This window comes from Lethenteron reissneri, unplaced genomic scaffold (genome assembly GCF_015708825.2).
Source record: "Lethenteron reissneri isolate LAM-NWPU_2019-01 unplaced genomic scaffold, ASM1570882v1 scaffold_1630, whole genome shotgun sequence".
Lineage (NCBI taxonomy): Eukaryota > Metazoa > Chordata > Hyperoartia > Petromyzontiformes > Petromyzontidae > Lethenteron > Lethenteron reissneri.
In genome coordinates, this window is record NW_026891367.1 from 1,904,253 (window position 1) to 1,925,002 (window position 20,750).

General features: G+C 58.4%; 1 protein-coding gene across 1 annotated transcript; it reads left to right on the forward strand.

The window, feature by feature from the left end:
• The first annotated feature begins 1,198 nt into the window (after nt 1–1,198).
• Nucleotides 1,199–20,494, forward strand: LOC133362857 (insulin-like growth factor II). The gene is made up of 3 exons (XM_061581799.1): nt 1,199–1,473; nt 18,369–18,486; nt 20,369–20,494. Exons 1-3 carry the CDS (start codon nt 1,199–1,201, stop codon nt 20,492–20,494), a joined length of 519 nt encoding a protein of 172 aa, XP_061437783.1.
• Nucleotides 20,495–20,750: the final 256 nt, after the last annotated feature.

Consider the following 20,750-nt stretch of genomic DNA (forward strand, 5'->3'; position numbering starts at 1 on the left):
CTCACTCTGTAGAACAGGGGAGATCATACAATCTCCACTCACCCACTCCCCCCACTCTCCCCCCACCACTTCCCCCCACTCTCCCCCCCCACTCTCCCCCCACCACTCCCCCCACTCTCCCCCCACCACTCCCCCCACTCTCCCCCCCCCTACTCTCCCCCCACCACTCCCCCCACTCTCCCCCCACCACTTCCCCCCACTCTCCCCCCCCCCCACTCTCCCCCACCACTCCCCCACTCTCCCCCCACCACTTCCCCCCACTCTCCCCCCCCCCACTCTCCCCCCACCACTCCCCCCACTCTCCCCCCACCACTCCCCCCACTCTCCCCCCCCACTCTCCCCCCACCACTCCCCCCACTCTCCCCCACCACTCCCCCCACTCTCCCCCCCCCTACTCTCCCCCCACCACTCCCCCCACTCTCCCCCCACCACTTCCCCCCACTCTCCCCCCCCCCACTCTCCCCCCACCACTCCCCCCACTCTCCCCCCACCACTTCCCCCCACTCTCCCCCCCCCCACTCTCCCCCCACCACTCCCCCACTCTCCCCCCACCACTCCCCCCACTCTCCCCCCCCCCACTCTCCCCCCACCACTCCCCCCACTCTCCCCCCACCACTTCCCCCCACTCTCCCCCCCCCCACTCTCCCCCCACCACTCCCCCCACTCTCCCCCCCACCACTCCCCCCACTCTCCCCCCCCCTACTCTCCCCCCACCACTCCCCCCACTCTCCCCCCACCACTCCCCCCACTCCCCCCCCCCACTCTCCCCCCACCACTCCCCCCACTCTCCCCCCACCACTTCCCCCCACTCTCCCCCCCCCACTCTCCCCCCACCACTCCCCCACTCTCCCCCCACCACTCCCCCCACTCTCCCCCCCCCACTCTCCCCCCACCACTCCCCCCACTCTCCCCCCACCACTCCCCCCACTCTCCCCCCCCTACTCTCCCCCCACCACTCCCCCCCCCTACTCTCCCCCCACCACTCCCCCCACTCTCCCCCCACCACTCCCCCCACTCTCCCCCCCCACTCTCCCCCCACCACTCCCCCCACTCTCCCCCCACCACTCCCCCCACTCTCCCCCCCCCCCCCCCGAGAGAGCGACGCGCGCGCTTCGCAGTTGCCACCGTCACCGCGACAACAACAACCCGCGGGGGCAGCAGCAGCAGCAGCAGCATGGGCCTCCTGCCGCACAGAGTCATGGCCTCCCGCCACCCGCGTCCCCAGCGGCTGTGGCTGCTGGCGCCGCTGGCGCTGTGCGTACTACTCCACCACCAAAGCGCGGCCTTGACTCTGTGTGGGAGCCAGCTGGTCGACGCCTTGGCGTTTGTATGCAACGGGCGAGGCTTCTACGCGGCGCCACCAGCTGGCGTGCAGCGGCAGCGGCAGCAGCTAGGCGGCATCACAGAAGCGTGCTGCCTGCGCGCCTGCTCGCTGCTCGTGCTGGAGCGCTACTGCGCACAGCCGCAGCTGCTGCACAAGAAGCAGCAGCTGCACAAGAAGCAGCAGCAGCAGAAGCAGCTGCAGCAGCTGCACAAGCAGCTGCAGCAGCTCCACAAGAAGCAGCAGCAGCAGAAGCAGCAGCTGCACAAGAAGCAGCAACAGCCCACGCGACTGGGCAGCACGCCGTGAACACAACAACAACAACAAGACGTTGAAGTAAATGAAAATGTTTATTCCTTCTGTGAAACACTAACAAGTACATTAATAAAATGAGCGGAAGCCCTAAAAAAAAGAGGGGGGCGAGGAAAAAAAGAGAAAAAATAGCGACACGTGGAGTTGTGTAGAGTGAGGAGGAATTAGGTAAGACGGAGCATTGAAAAAAGACAAAAAAAAAACGACACGATGAACGAAATCAATTTGCCGAACACACCGAGCATTTTGTTACGTTGTGATCGTAAAGACACCAAGAAGACGAGGAGGAGAGTGGCAGAGGCAGGGAGAGAGGACAGGAGGGGGGAGAGGCAGTGAAAGCGGCAGCAGCACCCACTCAGTCACTCACTCACATACTCACCCACTCACTCACCTACTCACCCACTCAGTCACTCACATACCCACTCGCTCACTCACCCACTCGCTCACTCACTCACCCACTCAGTCACCTACTCACCTACCTACTCACCCACTCAGTCACTCACATACTCACCCACTCGCTCACTCACCTACTCACCTACCTACTCACCCACTCACCTACTTACCCACTCACTCACCTACTCACTCACCTATCACTCAACTACTCACCCACTCACCTACTCGCTCACCTACTCACTCACCCACTCACTATCCTACTAGCCCACTCACCTACTCAATCACTCACCTACTCACTAACCTATTCACTCACCAACCCACTCACCTATTCACTCACCTACTCACTCACCTATTCACTCATCTACTCGCTCACCTACTCATCTACTCACTCGCTCACCTACTCACTCACCTACTCACTCACCAGATTGCCGTGGCCACGTGCCGCTTGCTCCCTTCTGTCACGATTCTTGACCGTCAGCCATCAAAGTCCGCGAACAAATGGGCGACAACAACAACACAAAAATAATAATAACACACACTTCCATCGACATATCTAAAAAGGTCGAGCGAAAATTCGCGTTTGTGGCCGGTGTCCCATGCTGTGATCAAAGCCCGGCAAGTGGCGTTGGTGGCCACGCTGCTGCTGCCTGTTTAGCGAGCGCTGCGGCAGGCAAGCAGCGAGGGTTGGTGGGTCACTGAGCAAACGCTGCGAATCTCCCTTCAACGCGGGCGTCGAGGAGGAGGAAGTCGCGCTTCCTTGGCTCGTCGTGAGAAAGGCGGTACAGCCAATGGACTGACCTCCTCCGTCTGTTACCGTCTGTAACGGACGGGGGGGGGGGGGGGGCAGGGGGTGTCGCTACCATTAACGAGCGTGGGTTTTACTTCGGGTGCTCCACTTTTCTCCCGCTTGTATGACGGACGCCCACATTTAATTGTCTTAAACAAATCTTAAGATGAAATAAGTATAACCCGTAAAAACAAAGTTTTTCACTATAAATCCTTTATATGCGTGGCAGCTAGAGTCCTCTCGTCCTCTGGCTTGAGATGGCTGCCACCTATGGGTCAGATGATTGTCAGTATTAAGCAATTGGTAATTAAATATTTAATTTGTTTTCCCTAAACAGTGTAAAATTTTGGGAAAAAAATTTCACGAAAATTAATTGTCTCGCACAACGAGTCTGTGTGCAAAATGTCAGCTCGATTGGATCACGGGAAGTGGGGTAAAAAACGACCGACAGATTTGCACGGTCGTAAGCAAGCAAGCAAGTGAACTTAATATAAAGAATTTAAAAAAAGAAGCCGATGAAGCGGCGAGCACCCTCGTGAGAAAGAGCAGTTGGACTCAGCGTTGTTATTACACGTGTACGACACACCGGCTACCTGAGGCAGTGCAACAAGTGGATTGCAGATACAGCTGTGATGTGGAATTTGAGTGTTCTCCCTGAGTATCGATTTTGGTCCAGGCACTGTTTACCGCGGGGGCTAAAACGTTCACCCTGTATTTATGTATTCATGTTAGACAATCATTGGTGACTGGGTTGAGGTTATAAACCCTCTTACACCTGAGAACTTGCTTTACTCACGGGTGGTTGATACTCAGATTCGAACCCAGGCTCCCATCGGTCCCGGGGGCTTGAGTCATTAACCCCCCTCTCCTCCCCTCCCCTCCCACCGGTGCACTCGGCCAGAACGCCGTTGCAAGTTTATAGGACGGGGAAATCGGTTTGGTTGATCATTGACCTTTCAGCCATCAAAAGGTTGCAGCAAATCCTCAGCGCCAAACAAGCGACACAATTTCAGTTGATTAGAAGGGCCGCGGTGGGGGTGGCGTGTAGTGGGAGGGGGTTGTGGGAGGTTACCTCGCCACTGATCCAGCAGTGGCTATGAGACGTTAACTCCCTCGCCACGTGTGCAGGAGGCCGTGGGTTCGATCCCGACCCTGACGCCTGCTGCTGCGTATTTGGAGTTCGCGTGCCTCTCCTTCTCCCCGCGGTCGCGTGGATGTTTCTCCCGGGTCCTCCGTTTAAACAACATCGTGCTGTACTGGCAACGTTAACAATCACACGATAAGTAAAAACCACACAGCCGCAGCATCGCCCCAAACAGCGGAACCTGTGGGGGTCGCTAGCCCCCGAAATCCCTCCCTCGATAATGCTAACGGCCGGGCTAGCATCATCAATCGCCCCCCCGCTGCTAAGCGAACCGCTGCTAAGTTCCTCACCCATGGTGTGGGAGCCGTCGCCCGAGGGTTCCACTCCACCGCGGGTCCGCGTAGCAGGCATGGTTAATTACGTACGCGCACACCCACACACACAGCTCTGTACGGCACTCACTCTTGCGCTTCTCTGCGCCGCGCTGGCCGCTCACGTTACAATCGCGCACCTGGGGTACGCCGATTACGCACGCCGCGAGCTTACGCACACACAGTACCACACGCGTCCCCACACGCAACCCGCGCGCTCAGCTCCGCGCAGCGCTCACTCACGTGGCGAACCACTGTGCACACAGCGCCCCCACACGCTCACACTGCACGACAAGATCACGCGAGACCACGCTTCGCTATTAATGATTTATTATATGCCACCTGCGAATTGATGTTGAATCAGTGAGTCGACGAGGCTGGCCTATTCCACTAAACCTGTACCTATTCCCTATTTATCGGCTATGATTCTAATTCCCCTTCTTACTCACTGTTAAGTGTCCACGGCGGTCCGCTGATCCTTGTGTTAACCGCGTGCCTCGGTGCGTCGCACGGACGTTCGGGTCGCTGGCTCGAGCTGCGTCTGGTCGCCTGGCGCTGGAGTAAGAGAGCGATTTCCCCTCTGCGCTCCTCTATTTATCCTCCCTACCTCCAAAGGGGATGCTGCGCTGAACAATGGGCTCGTGCACCCCAAGCCCGCGCACGGCAGTCCCCAGGCGCTGCTGATATGCTAATCAGTGTGCTGCGTGCAAGGCGTAAATCCTAATTACTCCCTTACCCTTCCTAACAATGGGGCTTGCGCGCTCAAGCGCAATTATCCCAACCCTCCATGACTATGCGCAACAGCCCCTGTGACCCCGCTATTCATGCTGTCCCGTGCCTCCCCTGCTTGCCCCGTCGACTCGTGGGGGTGTGTGTGGGGGGAAATGCGCCTCAACCGCGGTGGCCGAATGCCCCACGCCGCGACCATACCATATTAAGGCCGGCAGCAGCGCCGCGGTACCACGTAGCACGGGGGAGGTCATCCAATTCCCTGATCGCCGGAAACCGTGAGAATTAATCCCGATAAGGGTCTCTCGGATAAAAACCGGTCGATCGGGTAACCTTCCCTTCCAGCTCTATGGGGGGGGGGGGGGGGGATGCGTGCGGGTGTGTGCTTATGTGGGGCGGGTGATTGGGGGCAGTGCGGTGGGGGAAGCCGGGCGGCTCCCTGGCTCGGCAGAGCGGCCCCGTCGCTGTGGCACCACATAGCCCCCCGGGGTGCCAGTCCCCGTCCCGGGTTGACTTGAGCACCTCGCCTGGGTTGCCCCCACGAGGTATCGCCGCGGGGTCCGCGGGATTCGCCCGGCCCTTGTGGTTGGCCTCGGGGGTGGCGGCTCCGTCTCCTGGGGCTCCGGCGGTGGTCTCCTCCTCCATTCCAACGGCTCCCCTCGGCCCCTGGCACCTGCGGGCTGAGGAACAAACTCAGAGGCGGTGGGGTTTAAGGGTCGCCGTCCTCGTCGCCCCCGGCCCCGCCCGGGGCCCCTCGGAGCCCGGGGCTCCGTGGGGCCCATGTACTGCGCGAGGCCCCCGGGCACGGGGGGTGGGGGGACCCCGGGGTTTCGGGGTACTTGGACGGCGGGGCTCCCCCCCTCGGGGGCTGCTCGCCACGGCTTCAGTCGGCGGATGTTGACCACCATCTCCCGGCCCCTCTCTCCTCCCTGAATCAGCACCGTCCATGGTGAGATCTGCCGTCTCACAATCCAGGGTCCTCGCCAGTAGGTGGTCAGCTTCCCCACCTGTCCGGCACCGACGCGGGGAGTGTACAGCCACACCTCGGAGCCCGCAGTGTAGAAGGGGGGCTCCATACGGGGTCGGGCGCCCTGCTCTTGCCGCTGGTGCGCGGCCTCTCCGTGCGGGCAGGCTCGGCCCCTGGCCCCTCGCAGGGTCTCCAGCAAGTACTCCACGGGGTGGCTCCCTTCCTCCCGTTGCGGCGGAGGAACACCGAACAGCAGATCTGCGGGCAGGCGAGACTCGCGACCAAACATCATTAGGAACGGGGTCTGTCCTGTAGAGGTGTGAACGGCGGTGGTGTAGGCGAACAGGGCATAGGGAAGGTGTTCGTCCCAGTCCTGTTGATTCGCGGCCGCCATGCGTTTAAGCTTCCCGGCCAGAGTCTGGTTCATCCTCTCTACCATCCCGTTCGCCTGGGGGTGATACGCCGTGGTTCGGTCCTTCTGGATCCCGAACTCTCGGCACAGCGCCTGAAATAGTTCGGCCTCGAATTCACTACCCTGGTCGGTAATGACTCGTTCGGGGATCCCGCACTTAAGTACGTAGTTTTCCACGAAGGCCCGGGCCACTACAAGGGCTGTTTTATCCGGGATAGCCACCGCCACGGGGTAGCGGGTGAAGTATTCCACCGCTACGAGAATATACCGGTTGCCCCGGTGGGATCGTGGAAAGGGCCCCTGCAGGTCGATTCCGACCAACTGATTCGTCCGACTGACTCGGAACGGCCTCAGGGGTACCTGGTACCTCGCCGGCTTTTGCCCACACTGCTGACAGGCCCGGCAGCCCTGCACCCAGGCGGCCACATCTTGTGCCAATTTGGGCCAGAGATACTGGCGACGCAGGGTCTCTCGAGTGCGTCGTTCCCCATCGTGGCCCCCGAGTGGGTGGTCATGCACCAGCCGTAGCAGCTGGGGTCGCACCTGGGCAGGAACACAGATGCACCCCGGCTGGCCGGCCTCGGTTAACTCCCGTACCACTCCGTTCCGCACACACAACCGGGCATACAAACCGCTCCAGGGTCCTGGTAGGGCGCTCTTTTCCTCCCGCAGTGCCACCTCCACTGCCGCCAGATCCGGATCTCGCTGCTGGGTCTGTCTCAGCTGCTCGTCGTTTAGGCCCGGGAAGGCGCAGCCGACGTCCTCCTGGATCCGTCCAATCGGGTCCCGAGCCGCGGGTCCCGCGCTTGCCGGGCGGTCGACGGGATCCTCAGTGCCACCTGTGAGGGTTTCCGTGGCGCACACTGCCCTCTCTCTCGCTGGGGGGGGGTCAGTGGCCGCGGCCTCTCGGGGGTCCGTTGCCTGCCGGCAGCGTCCCCCCGTGAAACACGGGCAGGCCTCCTCCGCCCTCGTCTCGGCGTACACCGTGGGTCGCCTCGACAAGGCGTCCGCGTTTGCATGCGTCCGGCCAGCCCGATACTCGATTTGCAGGTTGTACTCCTGCAACTGCGCCAACCACCGGGCCATCTGCCCCCGCGGCTCCTTGAATGTAAGCAGAAACTGCAGAGCATAATGGTCAGTGCGTACGCGACATCTCCTGCCGTACAAATACGGCCGGAACTGTTTGCATGCGAAAATCACGGCGTACAACTCTTGGCGGGTCACGCAATAGTTCAGTTCGGCCCCACTCAAGGTCCGGCTGGCGTACGCGATGACTCGTTCCGTCCCATCCTGTACCTGTGACAACACCGCGCCCAGCCCGCTGCTGCAGGCGTCGGTGTCCAAAATAAAATCGGTGGTAAAATCGGGGAAAGCGAGGGTGGGGGCGTGGGTGAGGTGGTCTTTGAGAGTGGTGAAGGCCGTCTGGCAGGCCCCCGTCCACTGATAGGGGTGCTTAGGGGAGGTGAGTTGGGTGAGGGGGCGTGCAATCTCGCTGAATCCCTTTACAAATCGACGATAATAGGTGGCGAGCCCCAAAAATGATCTGATCTCCGTCAGATTCCTTGGCCGTGGCCACTCCACTACGGCGCGTACCTTCTCCGGATCGGTGCGCACGCCTGCCTCGCTGACGCGATGCCCGAGGTACCCCACCTCGCGTTGTGCGATGTAACACTTACGTGGCTTGAGCTTGAGATGAGCCGCTCGCAGTCGCTGGAACACCTCTCGAAGCCTGGACCAATGCTCAGACAAAGATCTACTGAACACTATCACATCGTCCAAGTAAATCAGGCACTGTTCCCACTGCAAGCCCCGCATCACCAACTCCATCAACCGCTGGAACGTCGCGGGCGCGTTAGTGAGTCCGAACGGCAACACTCGAAACTCAAACAGGCCCATCGGGGTGGTGAATGCTGTTTTTGGCCGATCCTCCTCCGTCATCTCCACCTGCCAGTAACCGGACGCCAGATCGAGGGTGGAAAAATACCGCGCTCCTGCGAGACTGTCGAAGGTGTCGTCGATGCGAGGTATGGGGAAGGCATCGCCGAGCGTGACTGCGTTTAGTTTACGGTAATCGACGCAGAACCGGGTTGACCCATCCTTTTTCGTTACTAGTACCACCGGGGCTGACCAGGGGCTCGCCGAGGGCTGAATTATGTTATCGCGAAGCATGTCCCCAACTGCCTCTTTGATTTGGGCGCGTTCGGGTGCGCCCACTCGGTACGCAGGGAGTTTGATGGGTCGGGCTGCACCGGTGTCAATTTGATGCTTAACAAGGTCGGTCCGACCCACGTCCGAGTCGTGTTCGCTGAACACGTCGGCATACTCCCGCAGTAACTCGCGCAGCCGATCGGCCTCTCCCTTAGGTAAGTCCGCCCATGGTACATGTAACGCGTCGAGCAGGGGAACGACCTCGGCTCGGGGAGTCGGGCCGACTCGCCAGGCCAGGTCCTGCTCACCCTCAGGACGACCGGGGTCCTCAGCCCAGAGTGCGAACACCGAGTCGTTAGAGTGGCGTGCGTGCAGGGGGTGTACTGTGGCTATCGGGGTGCGCCGTCGCAGTATCGCGGGGGTATTGTGGGGGTTAAACATCCGCATAAACAATCGGTCCCCATCTGCGTTTACCAACGTGGCGGATCCCACAACCCCATACCGTTTTGCCAACTCCGGGTGAGGAGTTAGCATTACCTCCCCTGATGGTCGGAGCGCGGGGTCGGTGGGGGATGTTGCCACCGGCACCAGCATCTCGGTGAGCGGGCCGATGGTGACTGCCGTCGCCAGGATAGCGGCCACAGGTGCAAAGCGGCGGCGCGTTGGTTCTCGTCCCAGGAACGGTATCCGCTCGCCGTTGCTCTCCATGGTGGCGCATCGCTGGCGGGGTTGCACGTTGAGTCCCAACCGTTCTAGGAGGTCGGTGCCTGCGATACACTCGTGACACAACGCACTCGACACGTAGAACTCCTGCGTGCACACCTGGCTGCCTATGCGGACCTCTAGGGTGGCTTTCCCCAGCAGCCCCATTCCGGCTCCGCTCGCAGTGTGCAGCGCGCGGTCCGGGGCCTGCAGGTGACGCACGTCGACCCCGATCGCGCTGCAGTGCGCTGCGCTCACGAGCGAGGCCACCGCCCCCGTGTCCAGTAGGATGCGGGTACGCACTCCGTTTACCTCCCCTTCCACCAGCGACGTGGCCCCCGTGATCCCCGCCACCAGCTCCCGCAGCCAGTCGCCAGGAGTCACCGTTTCTGTGGGCGTTGTTGCTGGAACCTGTGTGGAGATCACTCGCTCGCCATTATTCTCATTATCGTCTATCTGTATCGGGACCGCGTCGATTGCACCCCTAGTTGGTCCGCTCTCTAGGGGGCGTTGGAGTTTAACCCCCGTGTCTGTCTAGCTCGGGTGATTTCCGGACAATCCCTCACTAGATGCCCTCGGCGATCGCACATATAACATGCCCGGGGAGGGGGGGCGGCTCCGTAGCGGGTCCCCTGTCCGCTCCCTCTCCCAGTACGCAGTTGTCCCAAATCGGCCTCTAATTGGGACACCCTCCCGGCTAGTCCCCCTACTGTCGAGCGTAGTTCACCCATCTCAGACTGGAGGGTCTTCATATTTTTATTTGCGTCCTCGCGTACCTGGTTTACCTGGCCGGAGACATCCTTTATACCCGTTTGTATACCGGCAACCCATCCCGGGGTTGTCTCGCGGGACACTGGAGGCTCTCTTTCCCGGCCCCTTACCTTCCTCGCGAGCTCCTGTTCCTCCTCCTCGTCTTCCGAGAGCAGGCTCGCAATGGCGCGCTCTCGTCCCAGCCCCCGGAGCTGCGCGCGTTCGCTGTGAATTCTTTCACACTTACGTGCGCGCTCGACAAGGGTGTTAAAGGGAAGACGTGGGCAGCTCATGTCTGGCTGCCACCACGCCGTGCGAGACAGGTACCGCTGGATTTTCTCGGCGGCCAGTTCCTCAATAACATCAGTTGCGTACCCCGGGCGTGCGATCTTTATTAACTCGCGCACATCCTCGGCGTAATCACGTAGATCTTCGCCAGGTTGGCGCCGGCGCGCCTCTAAGGCCGATTTTGCTTCCTCCTCGTCACGCGTGCCAAAGCGCTGATCGAGTCGGTGCATCAGCTCCTCTAGCTGTGTCTGTGCGCTCGCGGGTAACGCTTCTACAAAATCGGCTGCCCGCCCATCAAGATTCATATTAAGTTGACGTACTGCCTGCGCGTCCGTCCATCCATTAATTTCCTTGGCCCCTAAGAGATTGCGGGCGAATGCCTTCCACGAAGGGGCCCCCCGGCCGGTAAATATTAGTCTTATTTTAGCGTGAGGTAACGCGGGGGTCCGTACCGCTTCCGACACCAATTTGTGGGGGTCGCTAGCCCCCGAAATCCCTCCCTCGATAATGCTAACGGCCGGGCTAGCATCATCAATCGCCCCCCCGCTGCTAAGCGAACCGCTGCTAAGTTCCTCACCCATGGTGTGGGAGCCGTCGCCCGAGGGTTCCACTCCACCGCGGGTCCGCGTAGCAGGCATGGTTAATTACGTACGCGCACACCCACACACACAGCTCTGTACGGCACTCACTCTTGCGCTTCTCTGCGCCGCGCTGGCCGCTCACGTTACAATCGCGCACCTGGGGTACGCCGATTACGCACGCCGCGAGCTTACGCACACACAGTACCACACGCGTCCCCACACGCAACCCGCGCGCTCAGCTCCGCGCAGCGCTCACTCACGTGGCGAACCACTGTGCACACAGCGCCCCCACACGCTCACACTGCACGACAAGATCACGCGAGACCACGCTTCGCTATTAATGATTTATTATATGCCACCTGCGAATTGATGTTGAATCAGTGAGTCGACGAGGCTGGCCTATTCCACTAAACCTGTACCTATTCCCTATTTATCGGCTATGATTCTAATTCCCCTTCTTACTCACTGTTAAGTGTCCACGGCGGTCCGCTGATCCTTGTGTTAACCGCGTGCCTCGGTGCGTCGCACGGACGTTCGGGTCGCTGGCTCGAGCTGCGTCTGGTCGCCTGGCGCTGGAGTAAGAGAGCGATTTCCCCTCTGCGCTCCTCTATTTATCCTCCCTACCTCCAAAGGGGATGCTGCGCTGAACAATGGGCTCGTGCACCCCAAGCCCGCGCACGGCAGTCCCCAGGCGCTGCTGATATGCTAATCAGTGTGCTGCGTGCAAGGCGTAAATCCTAATTACTCCCTTACCCTTCCTAACAATGGGGCTTGCGCGCTCAAGCGCAATTATCCCAACCCTCCATGACTATGCGCAACAGCCCCTGTGACCCCGCTATTCATGCTGTCCCGTGCCTCCCCTGCTTGCCCCGTCGACTCGTGGGGGTGTGTGTGGGGGGAAATGCGCCTCAACCGCGGTGGCCGAATGCCCCACGCCGCGACCATACCATATTAAGGCCGGCAGCAGCGCCGCGGTACCACGTAGCACGGGGGAGGTCATCCAATTCCCTGATCGCCGGAAACCGTGAGAATTAATCCCGATAAGGGTCTCTCGGATAAAAACCGGTCGATCGGGTAACCTTCCCTTCCAGCTCTATGGGGGGGGGGGGGGGGGATGCGTGCGGGTGTGTGCTTATGTGGGGCGGGTGATTGGGGGCAGTGCGGTGGGGGAAGCCGGGCGGCTCCCTGGCTCGGCAGAGCGGCCCCGTCGCTGTGGCACCACAAACCACCGCTGACTAAACCCGCGTGCGCGTGTCAGACTCGCGCAATGAGAACGGTGGCGACAAATACCAACTGCGATCACGCTGGTCAACACACTTTGTCTGGCACGAGGTATTCCAAGGGTTTTAATGTAATTTGGACTTTTGCAGCTGTTCTATACTAATTTCAGGGTGCTGATTCCAAATCTGGCATCAGTTTTTGTCTATCACATCAGGTTTTTGAAATATCAAATATTGCATTTTCAATAAAAACTGCGGAAGAAAAATATTAAATAAATGTGGATATCTACATAAAATGATATTCTAAACACACTATCCTAAACATACAGCACCATATTTTAACACTAAAGCAGTCACTGACTCGCAACCACTTGCAATCATAAGTGACAGAGTTAATTTCGGGTAAAATCAATGAAAATGGGGTATGCCGATAGCATAAAAATGAGATGTGATGGAGCAAATCTGAGATCAGATTTGGAATCAGCACCCTGAAATTAGTCTAGAACAGCTGCAAAAGTCCAGGCCAGAAAAACATGTTGTTTTTTGTTGACCAGTGTAATTATTTGATTTCTGAGATGCCGCATCGGAGCCATAGAGCACAGGGTTTGTGTTTTATTGTCGTAGTTTTGTAATGGCTTCGTTCGTGGTGCGTGCCCGTCGTCGTGGTAATGAACACGGCGTGTTGTGTTCACTAAAGACAATTCCGCTCGTGCACAATGTTACAGGAAGCGCAGTTTGAAGTAATTCGGTACAAACTAATTGAATTGAGTCCACGGCCACGTGTATTGGCGTTTTTTTGTTAGTTTTGTTAACCAGCCGAGATCCCATTGTCATCTGCAAGGGGTGGGGGGTAAATCCCCAGATCGAGCGCGTTTGTACGCCACAGAATCCGCAAGTACGCGACGGAGTTAGGCAACAGAACTGCCTCTCTCCCGCGGAGACTTGTTTTTGCTTCGTTACTCGCACATCCCTCTGATCCTCCGAGGGCGCTGGGTCCACACCAACATCTCCCAACCGCAGCCGCTCCGATTCTGACTTTTATTTTTTTGTGTTGCCGTGAATTTCCGTGGCTTATTTTTTTTTATTTCCCAGCGGATAAAGGATATTTCCCCCCACCGCCCCCCGTGTCAAAGTGTATAACAGGAGCACTTTTCTAATAAAAATTTTTTTAAAATAATAATAATCTGTAATTGTGGAGTGCTTTGATGTTGTATGCCGGCCGTGTCGCCCTTGAAAAGGAGGGCTTGTCAGCTGGTCCGGGCTTTCCTCGTCCAGTGAAACTTCCGAACTTCTGAAAAAAATAGAGCTTCGTAGATCATCGGATTTCTCAAATTTAAAATAAATATTCTGATTCGTATAACTATAGACACACAACGTACGGAGGAGCGCTGTGTTCATGCCCTGCTGCTGGATGAATGCCTCCCCCTCGCCGTGGGCACTTGTTTGACCATACTTCACCACGCTGGTCACCGCGGGGATGTGGTGAAAGGCAACCACGATGTGGTTCAGATGTGACTCACCGCTGATGTCAGCAGTGGCCGGGAATTGAAACTCAAGTTGCTGGATTTGCAGCGGAGTGCTGTAAACTAAACTAGAAAATAGTTAAGTTTAGTTTGTGTACATTTTGTAAGTGATTCGATTACCTTTCCTCTACTTAGGACTCCTATTGTGTCTCTGTGTCGTTTGTTGTTGGCACGTTCTGACCTGCCCCGACTTGACATCTGTCTAAAAGAGCTTTATCGCTCATCGGATTCCTCCAGTATAAACATTCTGGTTGTGTGCGCTAACAACTGCGCCACCGCTCCACGCCGAGCGCTCATGCTGCCAGCTCGTGCATTGTGCGCACACGCGGTGGTCACACACAACAACGCGTCTCATGAAGACAAAACACTCAGCACGTTCGTCAACAATGTTGTGGCCTTCAAATAAAACAAATTAGATGTTGGCCAATGGAATTTGCTGATATCACACACACACACACATACTCTTAGGTTGTTTTTCTTTCGGTAAAGCCACGTAGGTAAAAAATTTAAATTAATAAAAGTAAAATAAAATAAAAATCACGACATTTCAGTTTGTACAAACTGAGTTGCAGTGGTGATGGTGGTGGTGATCATGGTGATGATGGTGGGGATGATGGTGGTGATGGTGGTGATGATGGTGGTGGTGATGGTGGTGGTGATGGTGGTGGTGATCATGGTGATGATGGTGGTGATGATGGTGGTGATGGTGGTGATGATGGTGATGATGGTGGTGGTGATGGTGGTGGTGATGGTGGTGGTGATGGTGGTGGTGGTGATGGTGATGGTGGTGATGATGGTGGTGGTGATGGTGGTGTTGATGGTGGTGATGATGGAGGTGGTGATGTTGGAAGTAGAGGTCGTGGTGTTGGTGGACGTTACAGTGGTCGTGGTAATAGTGGAGGTGGTGGTGATGGTAATGATGGAGGTGGCCTCACCACCACCACCATCACTCACCACCATCACTCACCACCATCACTCACCACCATCACTCACCACCACCACCCTCACCACCATCACTCACCACCACCACCCTCACCACCATCACTCACCACCACCACCCTCACCATCACTCACCACCATCACTCACCACCATCACTCACCACCGTGATGATGATGAGAGAGAGATCGAACCCACGACCTCCTGTAGACCAGGCGAGGTGGTCAACATCTCATAGCCACACGGAGCCAGCGGAACGGATAATTGAATCGATGATAATCGATCATCAGAGAAAGGGAGACACGCAAAACGATTATTATAATCGATGGGAATCGATTAGCAGAGAGAGACGCGCAAACCAACGATTAGAATCGATGAGAATCGAACAAACGATTCCCGGTGACGTCATAACCCGGAGACCATCGCCAAGTTCAAGATGGCGGCACCCAGGTTGGAGGTTGTTGTTGTTGTGGTTGTGGTTGTTGTGGTGGTGGTGGTTGTAGTGGTTGTAGTGGTGGTTGTTGTGGTGGTTGTGGTGGTGGTGGTTGTTGTTGTGGTTGTTGTGGTTGTGGTTGTTGTGGTGGTGGTGGTTGTAGTGGTTGTGGTGGTGGTTGTTGTGGTGGTTGTGGTGGTGGTGGTTGTTGTTGTGGTTGTTGTTGTGGTGGTTGTTTGTGTGGTGGTGGTGGTTGGTGATGATGTGTTGTGTGTGTGGTGTTGTTGTTGTTTGTGTGGTGGTGGTTGTTGTGGTGATGATTGTTGTTTGTGTGGTGGTGGTGGTTGTTGTTGTGATGGTTTTTGTGGTGGTGGTTGTTGTGGTGGTTTGTGTGGTGGTGGTTGTTGTGGTGATGATTGTTGTTTGTGTGGTGGTGGTGGTTGTTGTTGTGATGGTTGTTTGTGTGGTGGTGGTTGTTGTGGTGGTTTGTGTGGTGGTGGTTGTTGTGGTGATGGTTGTTGTTGTTTGTGTGGTGGTGGTTGTTGTTTGTGTGGTGGTTGTTGTGGTGGTTGTTGGGTTTAACGAGGCTGCATTGTGTGAGGAGCTCACAAATCCTTGAAAGATCTGGTCAAAGTCCCATCAGTGAGCTCCTCCGGCAGGCAAGGCTGCGTTGGCTGGGTCATGTAGCCCGCATGCCCAGCCACCGCATGCCTAAACAGCTTTTGTTCGGACGGATCGAGGGGGCTAAACGGGCGCGGCACGGGCTAGAGAAGAGATGGAGTGATGTGGTACAGGAGGACGTGGAGCTGAGTGGACTTGCCGATGACTGGTACCAGCGGTGTCAAGATCGGCCTCTGTGGTGGAGGCTCGTGAAGGACGCTACTGGGCAGTTGGAGGCAGTTCGCCCTCCAACAACAACGGAGGGCGGAGGAGCGACGCTCACAACAACGAGCGGAGCGCCGGGTGCCTAAAGCACAGCAAGTTGGTACAGTAGGGGGCACAGGTGGTGCATCAGCCAGTCATCTCGGTCATCTCAGTCAGTCGACCTGTGGCACCTGGGTCTGCCCCGTGACCTCCTGCCAGCGGGCGTTCGACACTTCACGTGGCCTCGGTGCACGTGGCCTGGCACAAGCGTCGTGGTGACATCACCGCCACTTAGTGGCGAATGGCGGTTGCTGTTGTTGTAATGTGTGTGTGTCTGTGTGTAATGTCTACACACACACACGCTCACCTCTCCCCCACTCTCCCCCTCCCAGGCCGAAGGACTTTGTCACCACCATGGCCACCACGGCCCTCCTGTCTGACGCTCCACGCCCTGCTCCTGCTGCTGCTGCCCCTGCTGCTGTCCCTGCTGCTGCCCCTGCTGCTGCTGCCCCTGCTGCTGCTGCCCCTGCTCCTGCTGCCCCTGCTGCTGCTGTCCCTGCTGTCCCTGCTGCCCCTGCTACTGCCCCTGCTGTCCCTGCTGCTCCTGCTGCCCCTGCTGCCGCCGCACCACCGCTTGGCTCCCTGCCGCGCTGCTGGTGGTCCGGCTTTGTGGGCGCTCTCGGAGACTGCTTCTTCATCACCAGCACCGCCACCGCCGCCGCTGCCAACACCGCCGGAGGGGGGCGGCAGAGAGAGAGAGGAGGCTTCTCGGTGGGGGAGGGTGGGGGAGGTGGTGGTGTTGGTGGTATTGGCGGTGGTGTTGGCGGTGGTGGTGGTGGCGGTGGTGGCGGTGGTGTTGGCGGTGGTGTTGGCGGTGGTGGTTGTGGTGTTGGCGGTGGCGGTGGTGGCGGTGGTGGTGGTGTTGGCGGTGGTGGTGTTGTTGGCGGTGGTGGCGGTGGTGGTTGTGGTGTTGCCGTTGGTGGCGGTGATTGCGAGCAATCTGACAAGTTGGCGGTGGCGGTTGTGGTGTTGGCGGTGGTGGCGGTGGTGGCGGTGGTGGGGATGTTGCCGTTGGTGGCGGTGATTGCTACCCACACTCACCACCACCCACACTCACCACCCACACTCACTACCCACACTCACCACCACCCACACTCACCACCCACACTCACCACCACCCACACTCACCACCCACACTCACTACCCACACTCACCACCACCCACACTCACCACCACCCACACTCACTACCCACACTCACCACCACCCACACTCACCACCCACACTCACCACCACCCACACTCACCACCACCCACACTCACCACCACCCACACTCACCATCACCCACACTCACCACCACCCACACTCACCACCCACACTCACCACGCTCACCACCCACGCTCACCACCACCCACACTCACCACCCACGCTCACCACCACCCACACTCACCACCACCCACACTCACTACCCACACTCACCACCACCCACACTCACCACCCACACTCACTACCCACACTCACCACCACCCACACTCACCACCCACACTCACCACCACCCACACTCACCACCCACACTCACTACCCACACTCACCACCACCCACACTCACCACCCACACTCACCACCACCCACACTCACCACCACCCACACTCACTACCCACACTCACCACCACCCACACTCACCACCCACACTCACTACCCCACTCACCACCACCACACTCACCACCACCCACACTCACTACCCACACTCACCACCACCCACACTCACCACCCACACTCACCACCACCCACACTCACCACCACCCACACTCACCACCACCCACACTCACCATCACCCACACTCACCACCACCCACACTCACCACCCACACTCACCACGCTCACCACCCACGCTCACCACCACCCACACTCACCACCCACGCTCACCACCACCCACACTCACCACCACCCACACTCACCACCCACACTCACCACCCACACTCACCACCACCCACACTCACCACCACCCACACTCACCACCCACACTCACCACGCTCACCACCCACGCTCACCACCACCCACACTCACCACCCACGCTCACCACCACCCACACTCACCACGCACCCTCACCACCCACACCACGCTCACCACCCACGCTCACCACCCCTACCCCAGGCACGCTGTGGAACCTGTCGTGCCACGAGTCTCTGAGGGCTGCGCTGGTGGCGCTTTGCCTCCCGGCGCTGGTGGAGCACGTGCTGGTGCCAGGGAGCGGCTGGAGGAGCAACTTTGGAGACTCGCTCTCCTCGCCCTCCTCACCCTCCTCACCCTCCTCACCCTCCTCGCCCTCCTTGCCCTCCTCACCCTCCTCACCCTCCTCACCCAGCTCGCCCTCCTCACCCAGCTCGCCCGCCTCGCCTTCCGCGGCGTTCTGCAACGCCTTGGCGTGCCTACGGTAAGGGGCGGTGATTTCGTGGTGGACGCGACGGGGAACGCCGCGGTTGACACGACGTCATGCGGTGGACGCGACGGGGAACGTCGGGGGTTCACGTCACGGCGGTGACATTGCAGGGAGTTGAGCTCGGCAGATCCGGACCGACGGCTGAGCACGTGGAAGGGCGAGGGGCTGGTGGACTGCGTGCTGCGCTTCGTCCGCTCGGCACTGAGAGGGCGCAACATCGAGACCAAGGTGACCCCCACAGCGCGATGGGTAGCGGTGGTGTAGCGGTTAGCGCTACGCTGCTCTATGAACCCGGCGGCGGGTCCAAGTGTGTCGAGTCCAACTCGGTCGCAGACGTTGTCTTGGGAGCAACACTCTTCAGCAACACAACACAAGCTACACTTGGGTGTTGACCGCGTGACTAGAGGCTTCTTCAACCCGATGCGGATCTTCATCGCCAGCAACACGAAGAACCCCGAGCCCCTCACTCTTTGGTCTGCATCAGCAGCAGGCCACGCTTTCCCGCCCGTTGACAGACATTTGCGTGGCGTCCGAAACGTCGTGATTTAATTTAGTTTTAATTTTATTTTATTTTTCACCTACGTGACTTTACCGAAAACACCAAAGAGTATGAATCATCGCAGTCGCGAAAACTTCAGATCTACAACCCCTTGCCCCGCCCACCTTCTAGATCTTTCCGGCTCTTTCCCGAAGGCTCCCCGAAGGCTCTTGTAGACCACGTGACCGCCCAGCGGCCCCCCGTCTACCGGTGGCCCCCTCCAATATCATCCGGTCACGTGTCGGCAGGTCAACCGGCGTATCGTGCCCCAACGTAACCCTGGCTGGCTGACGCTCCCTCTCGCTCCCTCTCGCTCCCTCGCCGGGAGCCCGCACCGCACGCTGTACACGGTGCCTCCGCGCTGACCAGCGCTCACCCAGGCCCCGCTAGGGCTGGCGGTACTACGCCCAGTGAGCGGGCTGCACGTAATGCCAACACATCATCCGCCGTGGCTTCGTAAGCCCGGCACCACACAGTGACAATCACAGTCACGACACAAGCAAGAACATCTGCTGGACTACATTGTGACGGACCAGTGCATGCGGGCCCATGTCCTTGACACCAGGAGCTGATTTGCCCACTGACCATTGACTTGTCATCTGCAAGATGCGCCTGCCATTCTTCCACTCCGGTGGGGGGTGTACACCCAGGATCCCCATTTAAACCCATCGTGGCATGGCCTCAGCTAGCTGATTAAAGTTTCAAGCAAGAATTTCATCATCGCTTGCGGCTAGGGTTGGCATCGCCCCCCACTCCTCATGTCGAGGGGAAATGGGCGAGGTTTAGGACTGTGGCTCATGCAGCTGCAATGGCTACTTTGGGTACACGGTCCATACCTCCTCAGAGACCCTAGCTGACAAAAGAGGTGTTCAGGCTGGCTGAGAAAAAGCGACAGGCCCTCTCTCATCGTCTACAGCATCCCACGTCAGAGAATGAGGAAGCTTACCGCAGCCTTCGCTCGGAGGTTCGGAGAGCCGTGAGGCGCTGCAAGGATGGGTGGTGGTCGTGGGTTACTGAGGAGATGGAGTCTGCCTCAATGGCCTGCGATCACATATCGCTGTTTATTTCCATAAAAAGTAACCTGCAGCGCCATACCTATTACCATCATTAGGGAAACGGACGGTGATCCAATCTCCGACCCCCAGGAACAGGTTTGCAGATTTGCTGAGCATTTTTGTGAGGTCCTGGGGGAGGGGAAATACCCCAGCCTGGAAAACATCATGGCACAAAGTGGGGATGACCCTGCTGAGGCTGCGGTGCCTCAAATATTGGAAGAGGAAGTCACCCCCTGTGAGTGCCTGGCTGAGGTGCCATCTGTTGAGGAAGTACTGAAAGCATTCCATAGCCTGAGACCAGGAAAGGCACCAGGCAGAGATGATCTCCCAAGTGTTGTGTGGTTATTCCTGACACCGCTGGAGACTTGTAAATCCACACGGAGACGGAGCTTCATGTAAGGGCTTGCGCCAGTTGTTTTATTAAACACTCTTCACACGACTCTGCTTACACTCTGAGTACTGCTGCACAATCACTGCCTATGCTGCACACCTGACGCCTTCGCCCGTCATGGTGCAGGCGTCGGACCTCTGGCTGCACGTGGAACTGTCTCCCATTACTCCACGCCCCGCCACGGCTCCCCCTCGTCTGCCCCGGGCGGGGGCACGCCGCCATCACCGCCCGGCGACGAGGTTGGGCTTCTAACCCTCGAGCCTTCCTCCTTCGGCGGCGGCGGCTGGGCTGTTCCCGCTGCAGGCACACGTTCCCGTGTCCTATCACACTCCACACCCCAGGGGAAGGGTACTGGGGATTCCTAGCACACCCGTAGGTTACCCTAGCCTGGTGCTAAAAATAGTGTAGTGTATAGTAGTGTGGTGTGTAGTGTATAGTGTAGTGTATATTGTATAGTAGCGTAGTGTATAGTAGCACCACCAGCACCACCACCACCACCACCTCCCTC